The 16,645-nt window shown below is 43.2% G+C and overlaps 1 protein-coding gene across 1 annotated transcript; it reads right to left on the bottom strand.

Moving 5' to 3' along the window:
• Window positions 1-1,147: 1,147 nt before the first annotated feature.
• On the bottom strand, window positions 1,148-3,726 carry LOC145404350 (uncharacterized). The gene has a single exon (XM_080275873.1). It carries the CDS (start codon window positions 3,644-3,646, stop codon window positions 1,991-1,993), a length of 1,656 nt encoding a protein of 551 aa, XP_080131999.1. The 5' UTR covers window positions 3,647-3,726; the 3' UTR covers window positions 1,148-1,990.
• Window positions 3,727-16,645: the final 12,919 nt, after the last annotated feature.

Raw genomic sequence — 16,645 nt, 5'->3', positions numbered from 1 at the left:
TTATTTTGCATACTGCACGTAATACCCCTTCCTAAGAGATCTGTTCCGCATACTGCACATAATACCTCTTTCTAAGCGATTTGTTATATGCAGAATAAATCACCTCGAGAAAGAAGTTACGAAATTTCTAAAAATCAGATATAATACAACCCCTGCTCCTTCAGATTTTTTTTTTTTTTTTATCTTTAAGACGATTTTATTCAGCGTATCTTACCCTCTCGCATCTTATAGTTAAAGGTGGAGGTAACTTTTGGAGACTTCGTAGCACCTCATCTTAGGCGATTTATTCTGCACATGACACATTAATATCCTCATGTACGTCAGATTCAAACCACGTCGATATTAAAGGAATGAAAACAACATACGAGAGAATGTTAAGGTGTTAGAGCCCAAAATAAGTCGCATAGGAAGAGGTGCTACGAAGTTTCCCATGCTACTTAAACAGGCTTCGGTCAGTAAGTTGCAAGGGTGGGATTTAAATGATTTTGAACCCTTTATTTTCTCCAGCATTTGAGGATTTGTGTATCCCGGTATTTTCTCACCATCATTTGGGGTTGTCTATCTATCTATTCACTATCTATCTATTGGCAGGTTGTGTGCCCCTCATCTTCTCTGGCATTTGAGGTTCTATTTAGAATGAAAGACTGACTAAGAGGGTGCATGTAGGAGAGGTGGAGGGAGGGGTAGACCGAGGATGAGGTGAAGGGATGGAGTTGAGAGGTATATGAGGGAGGGGGGAGTGAGCTGGGGGGAGGGTAGTCAAATGGTGGGTGACAGAGCGACGTGGAGGCGTTTTGTCTGCGGCCACCCTTTGCGGGATTAGGGCGTCGGACTATAGATAGATAGATCTATTTATCTATCTGTCACCGGGTTCTGTGCCCATATTTTCTCTAGCATCTGAGGTTCTGTGTATCCCGAAACGCCAGACGAGATAAAGAATTCAGAAACTAAACCGATTTTTACTCAGCCTGGGAGGCCTTTCGTAATTAGAGAGTCACATTTTCAATTCATCGTGAGTCAAATACAAAATAAAACATGGGTAAAAAAAATAATAAACATTTAAAAATTCTTCGTGAGTCAAGTACAAAATAAAACATAGGTAAAAAACATAAATTAATAAATATATGTAAATACGAGAAAACTGTCAGTATCTTTTATTGTGAAGTAATCGTACAGTTAAGTATGAAAATAATGATATACAATTTCTTTACACAATAAATATGAGCCAAAGATCTGTCGCGAATCATGAGATCACAGTTATACTCTTTTCACCTTAACCTGGCCCAGATTTGCAACTTATTCCACACACCTGGGCTGTAGAAAAGACAATACTAGGGATCTATACTCTATTCACAGCACTTTCTCGTGACTAGCACCATATTTTAGTGTTAATTGTCTGTTACAAGTCAGTTTTCAAGATGGAGAAGAATTTTAGGCCACGTAAGAGTAAAATGGCCATAGTTAACTTTTGAAACCAAGTGAATTTTTTTTTTTTTTTTTTTTTTGCTATCTCTAAACGGCTTGTCAGCTTTGGAGAAACAATTCGAACTGAAAATGTTAAATATAGCCTGCAGTTATCTCTTGACTAAAGGTACTTCTAAAGCTGAAGAAAATCGTCTGGAGGTAGCAAGAGTAATAACCACTACAGAGCTCAGTGGTAATAACAGACGTCACCGGCCTGAAGTGGTACACTGTAAGAATTCACACCCCAAAGCTTTTACTTTCTCCTGATCAGACTACCTCTCCCTTTCCCTTAATATTTCTACTTTCATAATCTCTCACACTTGAGGAAATAAGTAACTGAAACCATGTACAACAATTTCATTACATGGTACAATTAAAATTCTGTTTTCTCATGTGACTTCATTGTGGTACTCTAGTGTTGTCAATAATAATCATATGGGCCAGTTTTCAAATTCAGCCTTGTATATGACATAGAATCGATTGATTAAAATTCAATTTTCTTATACATGACATGGAATCCAAATCGTTAAAAATCAATTCTTTTAAACGTGACGTAGAATCCATCAGGTCCTCGCATGTCGTTGATAGGACAGAGGTGGAGATTGTTAAACTCAATGACACCAAAATCAGAGTCTATAAAATCACTGTAAAGGCAAGAGTTGATGTATTTGGATCTTCTCTCCCTCGCCGTGGGTCTGTTAACCTTAAGCAGCGTCAGGTGGGGCACGAAATCGAAGTTGTTTGTGATGACGGCGCCTGGAATGTTGCGTATGCCCTCCTGCAGCAGACACACCGCCGTGTTGAAGGATTCCGGTACCGTTAGTCGGGAGTACAACACCCTCGCGCCGAAAGTGGACAGTCCCTGAGCCAATATTTTCCTTTCTGGATCGTCACTTCCTTTATGAGTCACTGTTTTCCTCCCTGGGCCTTCATTTTCACCTTTATCAAATATTTTCCTCCCTTCTTCAGTCACTACTCTATTCTCCGCTTCTTCATTCCATTTTTCAGTCAATATTTTCTTCTCTTGGTTGTCACTCCATCCCTGAGCTGTTGTTTCCCTCTCTATGTCCTCGCTTCCAAGTTGTGTTTTAAGAGTGTCCAGTACCCTCTGCAACATATTACCCGCCTCCAGCAATGCCTCTGGGGTGGAGAAATTAACCATGGCCAGGGTAACATGCAACAGTTCCAGGGGCATGGCACAGCTACGCAAAACCGGCTCCTCCTGCACCACTCGCTCCTGCACTGTTGCTATTTTTCTCTTCATTTCCTCGTTATTAACCTTGACGCAGAAGAAGTGTGTGGCACGGAGATGTTCCTCTCTCGCCTTCTGACACGCAGCTGCCGCCATCAGCCCTCCTCCTCCTCCAGGGCCGGCCATTCCTTGCATCAGTACGAACTCGTCATCGTCGGATTCCTCATCGGGGTCGAAGGTCACGATCTTACTGGCAATTTCGGCTTCAACTTTGTCAATAACCTCATGGATGGTGGTGGTGTTGCCAGCGCTGCCGAAGACGTGATCAAGGCGCTCACTCTTGTCCCAAACCTTGACGTCCTTGTACTTGAAGAACTGGATGCGATGTTGCGGGACCGCCAGCTGGTCAAGATCCACGGTCGAGATGTGTTCCCAGGTGAAGGCGGTAAATGGCTTCTCCACCACGCCACTGAAGCGATCCAGGTAACCCACAGTGAAGTACTCCTTGGGTAGGTCTGGATCCCATTGAATCCTCTTCCTAACATCTCCAGCGGTTTTCATGGGTGGCTTCTTTTCGTCCACGTCATCCTCAGGCTCTTGTTTTGCACCATTTTTACCCGATTTCTTGTTACCTTGGCTCTTCGTAGCTGCTCTATCGGGGACTGAGATATTTTTCGGGTGTAGGTTGTAACAGGCGTCCCCAAACCTACACATACCCTCGAGATAAAAGGAACAAATCGTGCCATGCTCCATAGTGGGGTGGGGATCAGCCGTTTTCGTGCGTTCAAGTGTTGAGTCAGACGTCTGGAGTGCGTCCTTTGTTAATAAATAGGCCTCAGACATTGTAGGAAAAGTTCTGGCGTTCTTGGATACAGAGGATTTCAGACTGACTCCTTTTTCTGTGGGTTGGGGATTAATTACTTCCGTGCGTTCGAGCGTGTAATCAGACGACTGGGGTGTGTTCTTCGTTACTAAATCCGCCTCTGACATTGGACAATAGGTTTCAGAGTTCTCGGATTCGTGGGACTCCAGGCTGATGGTAACGAGCACCCAAAGCACACGAACACCGCCGCCCCACCCCACTGAGTGACACTGGCATGCGAGAGGTGGATTATAAACGGGTGCCAGGCAGCGTAACGTGGTGCAACGATTACTCGTACTTCGTAACGTTATGCAATAAGTCATAATATTTTGCATTGGGCTCTTATTAGCGACTGGGAAAGTTTATTTTGCTCACAGTAACAATCTGGAGTAAAATGTATCAGCGTATTATTCATTTTAGCACTGTTGCAACATGAGTGTGCAATTGTAACCAAGGCAACGGTAGATACAAGAAAACGGGACAGAATGGGAAACTCCTCTGTTCTGCGTATTACGCTTATTCATATTCCGTAACGTTGTGCAATAAACCATAACACATTGTACACGGCTCGTACTACAGATCAGGAAGTTATATTTTGTTACCAGCAACTTTCTGGAGTAAAATATATCAGGGTATTGTTTACTTTAGCAGATGCAACATCATTGTGCAATGTTAACCAAGACAAAGGTAGATACAAGAAAACGGGACACATTGGGGGGACTCCTCTGTTCTGCCTCATCTCACTGGCATTGTTTAACGTGTCAACTCACTTTTATTTAATTTCAACCTGTTCTTCTTATTCTATATTTACCTGCCTTAGATCTAAATATTCTCTTCTGCGCTGTTGATGCAAACTATATCGATCACGGAAAAAAAAAAAATCAGCGAAAGTTAAGGTGTAATATACAGAATAAATTCCTAAGGAAAAGGTGCCACGATGCCTTCTATGCCACCTAAGGTATTATACAGTGTGTGTGTGTGTGTGTGTGTGTGTGTGTGTGTTTAACAATGCCGGAGAGAGAGAGAGAGAGAGAGAGAATTTCCTGTGCATAGGTGGCGACCATCATCCACTCACTTGATGTAGTGCTGCCTACTTCTTCCTTAGCCTTTATCATTCTTTTTCTGTGCCTGCCCTCCTCTCTTCCTATTTCTCTCATCTTTCCTGTCACTACTTAATGCTTTTCTTTCCGTTACAGGTGGCTTTACATTGAGTGACAAGCCAAATGGTTTCCTGTAAGCCAAGGAACCATTTACAACGCTGGGTGGTAACCATATAACCAAACCATACGTGCTCCCTACGTGTCAAGTGGGTTGGTGGAGGGTTAGTGCCCCTCCCTGTAAAACAAATAACTCAGAGTCAAATGGCCACCCCGTACGGGATTATGGCGTCTGGCAATAGATAGATAGATAGATTTTGAAAGCCACTTGAGAGGCAAACGCGGGGAACTGGAAAGCCCCTCCCCTTCCTCTTGTGCAACCCTCGTGACATCTCTTCCTCAGCGATTTATTCTCCACATAACACCTCTCCACATTTTTTCTCCACAAAACACCACCTAGCACCTCCACGTAACACCTCAGTATTCTCTTGTATGTTATGGATGCAAACTATTTCGATAATAAGAAGGCATAAATAACATAAAGGAGAATGCTAAGGTGTAATATGCAAAATAAATCGCTAAGGAAGAGGTACCACGAAAACTATCGCCTAGAATACAGCCATATTTCTCACGTCTCTAGTACGAAAGTATAGATAATTCGCCTGGTGGTAGTAATAAATAAATAAAATACTACTACTACTACTACTGCTACAACAACTATTACTACTACTACTACTGCTGCAACAACTATTACTACTACTACTACTACTGCTACAACAACTATTACTACTACTACTACTGCTACAACAACTATTACTACTACTACTACTACTGCTACAACAACTATTACTACTACTACTACTACTACTACTGCTGCTGCAAAAACTATTACTACAACTACTATACTACCACTACTGTTACTACTACTACTACTACTGCTACTACTACTACTAATAATAATAATCATCATCATCATCATCATAATAATAACAATAATAAACAATGATGGTGATGATGATGATCGTGATGAGGATGAGGATGATCGTGAGGATGGTGATGATGATGATGATAATAATTATATAATGATAATAATAATAATAATAATAATAATAATAATGTCATCATAATAACGGGATTAGACCCCATGGCCCATAACAGAGAGAGAGAGAGAGAGAGGGGGGGGGAAGCTGATAAGATACCTGAGCTGGGGCAATAATAAGATAAAGCACATGATGGTGAGAGAGCATTTATAACGGTGACACGGTAGTTACTGTGTGGTGAAAGACGGCTTACAGAGTGGTGAAGTGTGGTGAAAGACGGCTTACAGAGTGGTGAAGTGTGGTGAAAGACGGCTTACAGAGTGGTGAAGTGTGGTGAAAGACGGCTTACAGAGTGGTGAAGTGTGGTGAAAGACGGCTTACAGAGTGGTGAAGAAGTAGCGATGGTGGCGAGTGTGTGGTGAAAAAAGGATTACAGAGTGGTGAAAAAGTGGTGGTGGTGATAGACGAGTTACAGAGTGGCGACTGTGTAGTGGTGAAAGACGGGTTGGAGTGGTGAAGTGTGGTGAAGATCACTGTGGTGAATATCCCATCCCTTCCTTTACCATGGCTACCCATTTGCCTCCGGTGTTAAAATTTATTTATGTATTTTCTAGCGTAGTGAGACGATTGGTATATGAGCGTGGAGCGTGCTTAGTTTGCAGTAGCAGTAGTAGTAGTGGTGGTGGTGTGGTGTCGTAGTAGTAGTAGTAGTAGTAGAAGTTTTTGTTGTTGACGTTTTTCTTCTCTCTCTCTCTCTGTTTTAAACTTAGCCCCCAGCCACCCATCATATACTCCCTTATCCCACTCACCTACCCAGCCATCCCATCCCCTCGCAGGAAAAATATAAAAAAAAATAAAATAATAAAATCAGAACAAAATAATTAAATCCATCCATCCATCCATCATCCAATCCCATATCGCCCCATAAGAAGCGTAGGAATCCGGGGCTAGGCAGGTTGGTCCTGACATTTAAGATAAGTGACCAGCCTCATTCATCCCTGAGTGGCATTACGTGAGCAATAAACCCCAACCACCCCTACACAGGCTCAACCTGACTGGAGCACCTTAATTACCCACTAAACCACCGGGGGAAGGCGGTGGCTGAGCCGGTAGAGAGGTGGCCTGCAGTCCTATCGGACCCAGGTTCAAATCTCCTCCGGGGCAGGGAACAGTTTATGGATTTGAATTTCATAATAGCAGACTTTACCGATCTACCAGAAGACCCGCCGACATGTCGTAAAAATATCCCCGCTAATACCAATACACCTGTCCTGTATGAGTCAGCCCTAGCATGTATTCAATATGGATGCTGGGTGTTAGCGCCGAAGTGGTGACATGTAGAGGAGTATGACATGTAGGAAAACTACTGGGCCTTGAGGGCAGGCTGTGACGCCTATGCCCAGAGTCGGACACATAAAAGAAAGGTGTCATAATTTGGTTATATGGTTACCACCCAGCGTAGTAAATGGTTTCCTGGTGTACAGGAAACCTTTTGGCATGTCACTCAGTGTACAGCAGAGTTACCCACAGGCAGAAGGAAAAGGAAAGAATGAAGGAAAGAAAGCCAGAAGAGGGAGTGTAAAATCACCCGTAGGCAGAAGAAAGAGGAATGAGTGAAGGAAAGAAAGAAGGGGAAGTACGGAAGAGAGGAAAGGGCAGAGACCCAAGGCAGCACTACATCGAGTGAGTGGACGGTGAGCGCCGCCACCTACCACTCAAAAAAAACAGAATAATAAAAAGATAAGATAATACAGATAACAAAATATAATAAAAACAATGAAGAAAATAATAAAGTAATAAAGAAAATACCAAAAAGCGCCATCGAGCCGAAATGTCTGATAAGTACGAAACCCTCCTTAGGAAAACAAGGAGACGAGATGACATAATTGCTCGATGGTGGCAATAATGATGAAATATTAATTTAAAAAAAAACAATAACAGCTAAATGGGCAAAGTAACAGTTAAACAAATAAGTAAAATATAATTAATCAAATCAAAATCAGTCCATCGATCCATTATTCATTTCTTTTTATATTCACTTCATCAGGAATGTAGGATTCCGGGGGCCAGGTTATGTCTTAGGCAAAGATAACCAGCCTCTCTCGCCCATGAGTGGAATACGAGCACTGTTCTCCAACTATCCCTCGGTTATGAACTGGCTCAATCCCGTTGGAGTGCCGTAACCCACTAAACCACAAGGCGTCATTTGGTTATAGGGTTACCACTCAATGTAGTAAATGGTTAACTAGATCAAAGAAACCCCCCCCCCAAAAAAAAAAAAAAAAAATTTGGCTTATCAATATTTAACTTTCAGCAGTATTACATGGAGTGAGTGGATGGTGGGCTCCTCTATCTACTACGATAAACAGACACAAAAAACGGCTAATAAAACAAATAAAAAAGTAACAGAATAATTAAAATGTAATAAAATGCCTCCTGGTTCTAAAATGCCATGAAAATGTAACAAAATAAATAAAATGTAATAAAATGAGCCCTGGTTCTAAAATGCCAACCCTGACACTGTTTGAACCCCTCCTCAGAAAAGCAAGATGCGGCGGCGGCGGATACGGGACGGGTGCATCTTTATACATGCGAACGTGGTCCTTGTCGTGTGCTTCTTGTTGCAGCTGTACATCCCCGCGGCGCTTGCTGGTGAGTTGGTGATCATGGAAGTGTGGCTCATTTATTTCGGAAGAGTTTTGGTTAGTTCCTCTCCCTCCCTCTCTCTCTCTCTCTCTCTCTCTCTCTCTCAGTACTTTCCCAGAATTCTATTCTATCTATCTATCTATTGCCAGACGTCTCAATCCCGTTCGGGATGGCCACAAACAAATCGCTTCCACGTCGCCCTGTCCCCCGCCATTTCAGTGCCCTGCTCCCAACTCACACCCCCCTCTCTCATATACCTCTCCACCCCATCCCTCCAACTCATCCTCGGTCTCCGCCTCCCTCTCCCCCTCTCCACCTCACTCACATACACTCTCTTCATCAGTCTTTCACCCTCCATCCTCTCCACATGGCCAAACCACCCCAGTGTGTTCCTCATAACGCTTCCTATCACATCCACATCCACACCACAAAGCTCCTTTATATCCTCATTTGTCAGCCTGTCTCTCCACATGTGACTCCACAGGCTCCTCTTAAATAACTCATTTACAATGCTCTCACTCTTGACTTGTGTCCTTCCAACAACGTCCAAGCTTCACTTCTGTACGTTAGAGTAAGGTCCAAGGAGAGAAGATCTGTCCAGCCTGGGCGAGAATTCAACCTGGTTGGCGCATGACGTCACGTGGGAGACAGCTACTCACTCCACTCACTCGGTCACTTAGTTTCCCTGGGATGCATTGGTGGAGAGCTCGGTGTTCCCATATATTTATCTCATACTAGGACAGTTATCAGAAAGATGCCACTTAACTGTGCAGTATTTGGATGCTATTCAGTCAGCAGAAAAGACAGTGACATCAAATTCTTCAGGTTCCCTCAAGATGAAGACACTAGAAAGAAATGGGTCCAGCTGTGTAAGGGACAAGACCTGGTTAACACAAAGGAAGCCCGTGTCTGCAGTCTACATTATGCTGTTCTAGCCCTTATTCCCCTTCTCTCTCTCTTCACTTTCTTCCTCACTCTCTCCATTTCCTCATCTCTCCGGAGTAGTCCACCCTTCCCTCAATTACTGCTTCTTTCTCTCACATCCTCTATTCCCTCCTTCTTTTCCTTCAGTACTCCCTCTTGCTTTTATTTCCTCCATTCCCTCTTTCCTTTCCTCCATCACTCCCTCACTCTTTAACTTCCACTACTCCCTCCCTCCTTCCACTATTCCTTCACTCCATTACTCCCTAACTTCATTCCTTCTATGCATTCTCTCCCTCCCTCCGTTATACCCTCTCCCTCCTCTCATCCATCATTCTCTTCATTCCTCCACTCCCTGCCGCCCTTCACTGCTGCCTAATTCTTTCCTTTCATCCACTCCCTCCAAGTATTCCCTCCCTCACTCCCTCCATCCAACTATCTATCCTTCTAGCGAATCCCTCCACTCTCCCGTAACCGCATCCCTCCTTTTCCTTCCTCGTTCTCCATTTTTTTCTTTCTTTTCTACCAACTTTCCCTCAAGGTTTTCCTGCATCTCCTTTTCTTCTTGCCTCCCTCCCTCCATTAGCTGTCCTTCTCTCCCACTTCTCCTCCTACTTTCCTCTCCCTCCAATTTCCCTCACCCGTTCCCTCAATCTTTCTATCCCTCAGTCAATTACCTACTTTCCTTTCTCTGCCCGTCCATCCCTTCCTCTCCATCCTTCCATCCTGCCCTCCCGTTTTTCTTTTCTTCCATTTTCTCTCACTCTTTCCTCATATCTACCTATCTATTCCTTCAGCTATACCCTCACTCCCTTCCTTTAAACACCATTATTTTATACTCTCTCTCTCTCTCTCTCTCTCCTTTCATTAGTACAGATATTGCCTCCCTCCATCTTCCACCTGCTCCTCCTTCTCCTCCTCCTTTCTTCCCCCATTCTGCAGTCCATCTCTCCATTTCTGCTCCTCCTCCTCCTCCCTCACTTTTCTCTATCCCTCCTCTTCCTCATTCTCCACTTCTCCTCTCTTCCACCATCCCTAACTCCCTTTCTCCTTTTTCATCCTCCCTCCTCTTCTTCCACTTTTCTAGCTCCCTCCTCCACCTCTTTCTCCTCTTCTCTTCTCTCTCCATACCTTCTACTCTCTTCCTGTCTTCGCTCACGTCGTTTACTTCATTCGCAAATACTGTGTCTCCCTTCCTTCTCGCCCAATCACTTTTCTTTCTCTCCCGTTCCTCCCTACCGCTTCTCCCTCTCTCCCGTCTTGCTCTCCTTCTCTGCCTTCCACATTTTCTCCTTCATTTCTTCCTTTCTCCTTTCCTTCTCGCTTTCCCTCCCTCCATCTCTTCCCCCCCGACCCCAAATCACCGCTTTTATTTTTTTTTTTCTCCAATCCATCTCTCTCTCTCTCTCTCTCTCTCTCTCTCTCTCTCTCTCTCTCTCTCTCTCTCTCTCATTATCTGTTACAGCCCCATTAGCTAGTAGAAATGTTAATTATGCAATGAAAACACTTTAACCATAATATGATCAGCTGAAAGTTCTGGGGACGAAGCTATATAACATTATATTACCTCAGAAGAAAGCAGTATACCCTAAAAGAAAACGGATGTCACCTTCGGCCGCCCGTTTATCTCCCACCTGACGTCATCAGAATGTGCGCACGAAGAGACCTTCTCTCCTTGGACCTTGCGTTAGAGTTGGTATCACAATACTGTTTCTTATCACTGCTTTCAAGGAACCAGCAACCTTTCTTCCCTGATGTACCCTTTCTAGCACTTCACCCTCCAAACCTCCATCCTTACTCATCACACTACCCAAGTACTTAAACGTACTCACTTTTTCCAATTCCTCACCATCCAACCTCGCTGTACATTCACTGACTTCACCTCTCTCAAAGACCATCACTTTACTCTTCTCTACATTCACCTTTAGATTCCGTTTCTTACACACTCTCCCAGACTCATTCACCAAGCCTTGCAGCTCCCCTTCGTCTTCATTCAACAGCACAGTATCATCTGCAAACAACAGTACAGGGAGTTTCCATACACTACCCTCTCTCACCAGGGCCACTCCAACATCCACTACCCTACCTTGTACCTCTTTTATTACCCCATCCATGTACAGATTGAACAACCATGGAGACATGACACATCCCTGTTTCAACCCAACCTTCAAAGAGAAAAATTCACTCAGTTCACCATCCACACAAACTGCAGCCTTAGCACCATCATACATACTCTTCACAGCATTCAACAACTTCCCATCTACTCCATATATTCTTAATACTTTCCACAATCCTTGTCTATCCACCCTGTCATATGCTTTCTCCAAATCCATGAAAGATACATACAACTTCTTTCACTTCTCTAGAAACTTTTCCACTAAAGATCTAAGAATGAATATCTGATCTACACAACCTCTTCCCTTCCTAAAGCCTCCCTGTTCTTCTCCAACTAATTCCTCTGTTCTTTCTCTAACTCTGTCAATAAGTATCCTACCATACACTTTTCCTATTGTACTAATAAGACAAATACCCCTATGATTACCACACACTTCTTTTTCCCCTTTTCCTTTGTAGAAGGAAAAAATTATACCTGACTTCCAATCCTCCAGGACTCTACCTTCCTCCCAGGCCAATCTGCACATCTTCCACATCCATTCTACTACTATCTCTCCCCCATGCTTCAGCATTTCACCACACACTCCATCAATTCCTGGGGCTTTCCCCAATTCACATCTTCTATCCTACTGATTTCTTCCTGTCTTCTCACCTCCCTCCTTCTCCCAGCCATTCCTCAGCCACTTATACTCGCATTACTTCCATCCTCTATGTTCAACAATTCCTTAAAGTGTTCTCTCCATCTGCTCACTTTTTCTCCCTTCTCCACTAGTAATCTACCATTTTTATTTTTCACTTCCCTTCTAACTTCACTTCCACCCTGTCTTACTCTTTTCACCTCTTTCCAGAACATTTTCTTACAGTCCCTCCACTTTACACTCAAATTCCTTCCAAATTCCTCATCCACTCTCTTCTTACTCTCTCTTACTAATCTTTTCACCTCTCTCTTCCTTTCTACATATAATTCTCTCTTCCGCCTCTCTACTTCTTCCACGCCCCTATTTCTCACCCATTCATTGTATGCTTTTTTCTTTTGTGCCACAGCCTGTCTCACCTCTTCATTCCACCACGCTGTTCCTTGCACCCCCCTCCGTCTTCTCTTCATTCCACACACCACATCACATGCTGCACATATTTCTTCTGTGAATATCCTGCACACACCTTCCACGTCCCCCATCTGCTCCAATTCATATTTGGCCAGTCGTTCCTCCACTTCTCTCTTATATTCTGCCTTTTTCTCATCCTCTTGTAACCTTTCCACTCTCCTTGCAAATACTCCTTCCCATCCTTCCCTTCTTCTATTTCTCCATCTTATTTGGATCTTGATTCTGGCCACCACCGAGTAGTGGTCAGAAAGTCCACTCCCCCAACCTCTATAAGCTCTTACATCCATTACACATCTTCGCATCCTTTCATTCACACACACATAATCATTGCCTTCCTTTCATTCAGTTCACCACCCACCCTTCTCATCATTCGCCATGTATACCTGTGGATCATTTTATGCCTGAAGAGGGTATTGGCTATCATCAACCCCCTCCCAGCACAAATGTCCACTAACGCACTGCCTTTCTTATGTATCTCAGCAGGCACACCCCACTCACCAACTATTCCATCCACCTTCACATTCCCTACTTTACCATTCATATCACCGATCAAAAACACTCTCTCATTCCTTCCAAACTTTTCCATGCACACTTACACATTTGTCCAGAACTCTTCTCTCACTCTGCTTGCACGATCTTGCATTGGCGCATACACACACACAATTGCCCACATTTGTATTCCAACTTTCAATCTTACCCACACAATCCTTGACCCAGCTGATCCATACTCTCTTATGTTCTTCTTCCATCTTTTACTCACAACTATACACACTCCTTCTTTTGCCCTCTCATTCTCACCTACTCCTGCACATATACCCCATCCATACTCCCATTCTCTCACACTCTCACCTCCCCATTTAGTTTCAGTTACTCCACATACATCAACTTTCGCACCCTCAAGCACCAGGACAATCTCTCTCTCTTCCTCATCATTCGCACCTCTTACATTCCATGTTGCAATTACTATGTCCTTTGTCCGGTCCTGGGTCATCTTTTGGTCAGTCCTTGTCCGAGGCTTCTTGTCTTTTTAGTTGGTTGTTTTCCGGGGAGGGGCACTAACCCTCCGCCAACCCTTTTAGTCGCCTTGTACGACAAGCAGGATACTGGAGGAGTATTCTTGAAAAAAAAAAAAAAACATTAATGACCTAAAATTCCTACTGCTTACTATTATTCCAGAATTAATGAAGCCTTATTATCAACTCACTCCGCGGAGGACATCTTTTTAAATTAATACTTGCTACCCCTGACAACTTTATTTAGCTGCAGGGGAACCTCTTGTTGTGAAGAAATTATCGGAGGCCATAGTTAACCCTTCCAGCTCGAAAAATCTCCCCCCAAGCATGACATAATCGTAAGTGAGATGGTGAGACTGCAATTTTAGCATACATTACATAATTTTACCATTTTTAAGGAGGTGCCAAGACTAATCCATTACTTTTCTTCCTTGTGACTGCATTTGTATTCTTTTACAACAATAAACTTCATCAGTTCGGTTCAAAACGTCCTCGGACTTAACGGATACAAAATTTTATACCTCCAATTAAGTTACGATGATATTTTTCCTATAGGTTTTGTGATGCTGATCATCATCATCACGATTGTTTGGCAGGAATACAAGTACAAGATGAATAAATACACCGAGCAACGAGCAGACGTGACTGAGCCAAATTCCGCAGTTCCTCCTCCCGTCTCACCTGCCTCGCTACAGTCACACCCGCAGACGTCCAGCGCCCAGGCAAACGAAGCACCCCACTGGTCATCTGGGCGTCCCCCACGATCCTCGGAGCAGACTTTCTCCTGGGCGTCGCTTATAAATTCCCGAATGTCGTCTTTGAACCCAGAGTCGTCGTACCTTGCCTCACAGACAACCAATTCTAGTTCTCTGGCGCCACCTCCTCCTTCCACGCCGGTGCCTGTATATGAACTGGATGTACTGACGCTACCGACACTGTCCTCGTCGCGGCCTCCCACAACGCCCAGTTTCCATTCTCAGCCACCTTCTTATTTCGACATTTCTGACCCGCCAGTGAGACCTGACATTACTGGCACGCTGCAAGGACAAACTGACATCCCTATACCACCGACGAGGCATCCTGACATCACCAGTCCTCCACAATACATCAGTACCTCCGATGATGATTGTCTTCCAAGTTACGAAGCGGCGATAGCAACAAGGCCCCGCATATCGTCATGAGTGCAGAATGGACTTGGATGTATGCCTATTGATTACATCTGAGTTACTGAGGCAGACGGACAGTTTTTGCTCAGTCTGAATCTTCCCGTGGATTACGACCTGCAGTAGACGGTTTACGTCCAAGTTTCCAGGTACACTGCTGGATAAACTCTGACAAGGGAGAAGAAACTGACTCCACCAAGCTAATCAGCCCACTAACAGAAAAATATGCCACGGTATGCGCATTTATAAACGGAAAAATAAGCCACTGTTTGTGCATGTATAAACGGAAAAATAAGCCACTGTGTGTGCATGTATAAACAGAAAAATACGCCACTGTGTGTGCATGTATAAACAGAAAAATACGCCACTGTATGTGCATGTATAAACAGAAAAATAAGCCACTGTTTGTGCATGTATAAACAGAAAAATAAGCCACTGTTTGTGCATGTATGTACTGTAAAGACGGCTTGCACACATCAGAAAATGGCAAGTAGCTTTACTGGAAATGTTCAAGCCGTGTTTTACGACTCCTGAAAGGCAAATGATCCGTATCACAGGGGAACATGAGAAGTGACCCGCTCCCAGTGCTTCATGTATTGGTGTAGATTTTGAAGGCTCTTGGACTGTAGGGGGAGAAGAAAGTGTATTTGGAAACTATTTTTTGCAGCGGCTGTGTTTGTGTGTGAGAGAGACTGTGTATGCCGTTAACCTCGACAACGTGCGAACATGTCACTGAATGCGTTACTGTGGGGTGATTAGATAAAAAGAGACTGAATAACTGTGATAAAAAGATAAACTGGTAATTGCTCGAGCCACAGTTACTTCATATTAACTGGATAACTTAAGGACACTGTGTTAGAGACGAATTATTGTACAGTTAAATCCTTCAGTCCGGTGTAAGCTGAAGTAGTGGACATCAGTATTTCTACACTTTTTTGCATCAACAAGTACGAAACTCATTGTTGTAGTGAATCAATACTCGAATTTGTGTCCGTAACTGTACTTTTAATGTTATTCTTTGCGATCTTTAGACTTTTTTTACTTGTTTTAGTTTAGTGTGGGAACTAAGGTTGTTATGGGTTAATGGGGGTCGCTTTTAACCCCGTCACTTCAAATGGTTTCTCCTGAAGTTAGCAAAATCGTCTAGAGGTAACACGAATAAATAAAAAGTCAATGGATACGAGGAGTTAAGGCCAATAGTCTTTTTACAGCCTTGGAACCGTCACAACACTGAAATTCCGCCTCACTATAATCAGTTTGTTCTCACTTGACAAACAGACCACCCCCATAATTTGAATACGAAGTCGTGGTTGCATGAAACTGAGCCTTAGTTATGAGGCAGGAATGAGTCTCCTTGGTTGCTAGATAAACTTACCCAACTCTCTACATGTGTCCATCAACTGGGCTGAAAGGAGTTTGGTATTTCTGTCAGGAGAGAATGAATGTGCTATGCGTAGATTTCTTAGTTCCTCTTCCTAAAGTTTAATTTGTATACTGCACCTTAGCATTCTTTTTATATGGTTTTTAAGTAGGTGTAATAGCAGAATAGTTCTCATCAATAAAATACCAGAAGAGACTGAGGAGTAGTGTGCAGGATAAATCACCATAGAAGATGAGCTACGAAATCTCCCAAGTCCTTTTAAAAGCATCTTTCATTCTGAGTCCCGGACAGGTAAAAGAATTATTGACCTTGACTGTACAAAAAGTGAGAAAATAAGTGATGAGAAAGAAAAATATAGATAAGACAATGACAGATAATGCATTTATTTAGTCACAGGTTAAAACCTTCATCACGGGGACGTTTTTTTTTTTTTTTTTTTTTCTTGCTATCACCAGACGATTTTGTTTTGGAAGGGGATTTTTCGAGATGAGGAGAGGGGGTTTGGTATGGCGTTTGTTCATCCTGTTCTGGTGCCGGACATCGTTTCCATGATGAATTGTAGTCTCACACTATTTTTATTTATTACATACAAAGGTGTTAGATATAATTAAAGAGTGTGTAATATAGTGTGAAGATAATCAGCCA

Source organism: Coenobita brevimanus, chromosome 63 (genome assembly GCF_032717465.1).
Source record: "Coenobita brevimanus isolate Jiangsu-jjx chromosome 63, ASM3271746v2, whole genome shotgun sequence".
NCBI lineage: Eukaryota > Metazoa > Arthropoda > Malacostraca > Decapoda > Coenobitidae > Coenobita > Coenobita brevimanus.
This window is presented reverse-complemented; position numbering and strand designations above follow the sequence as displayed.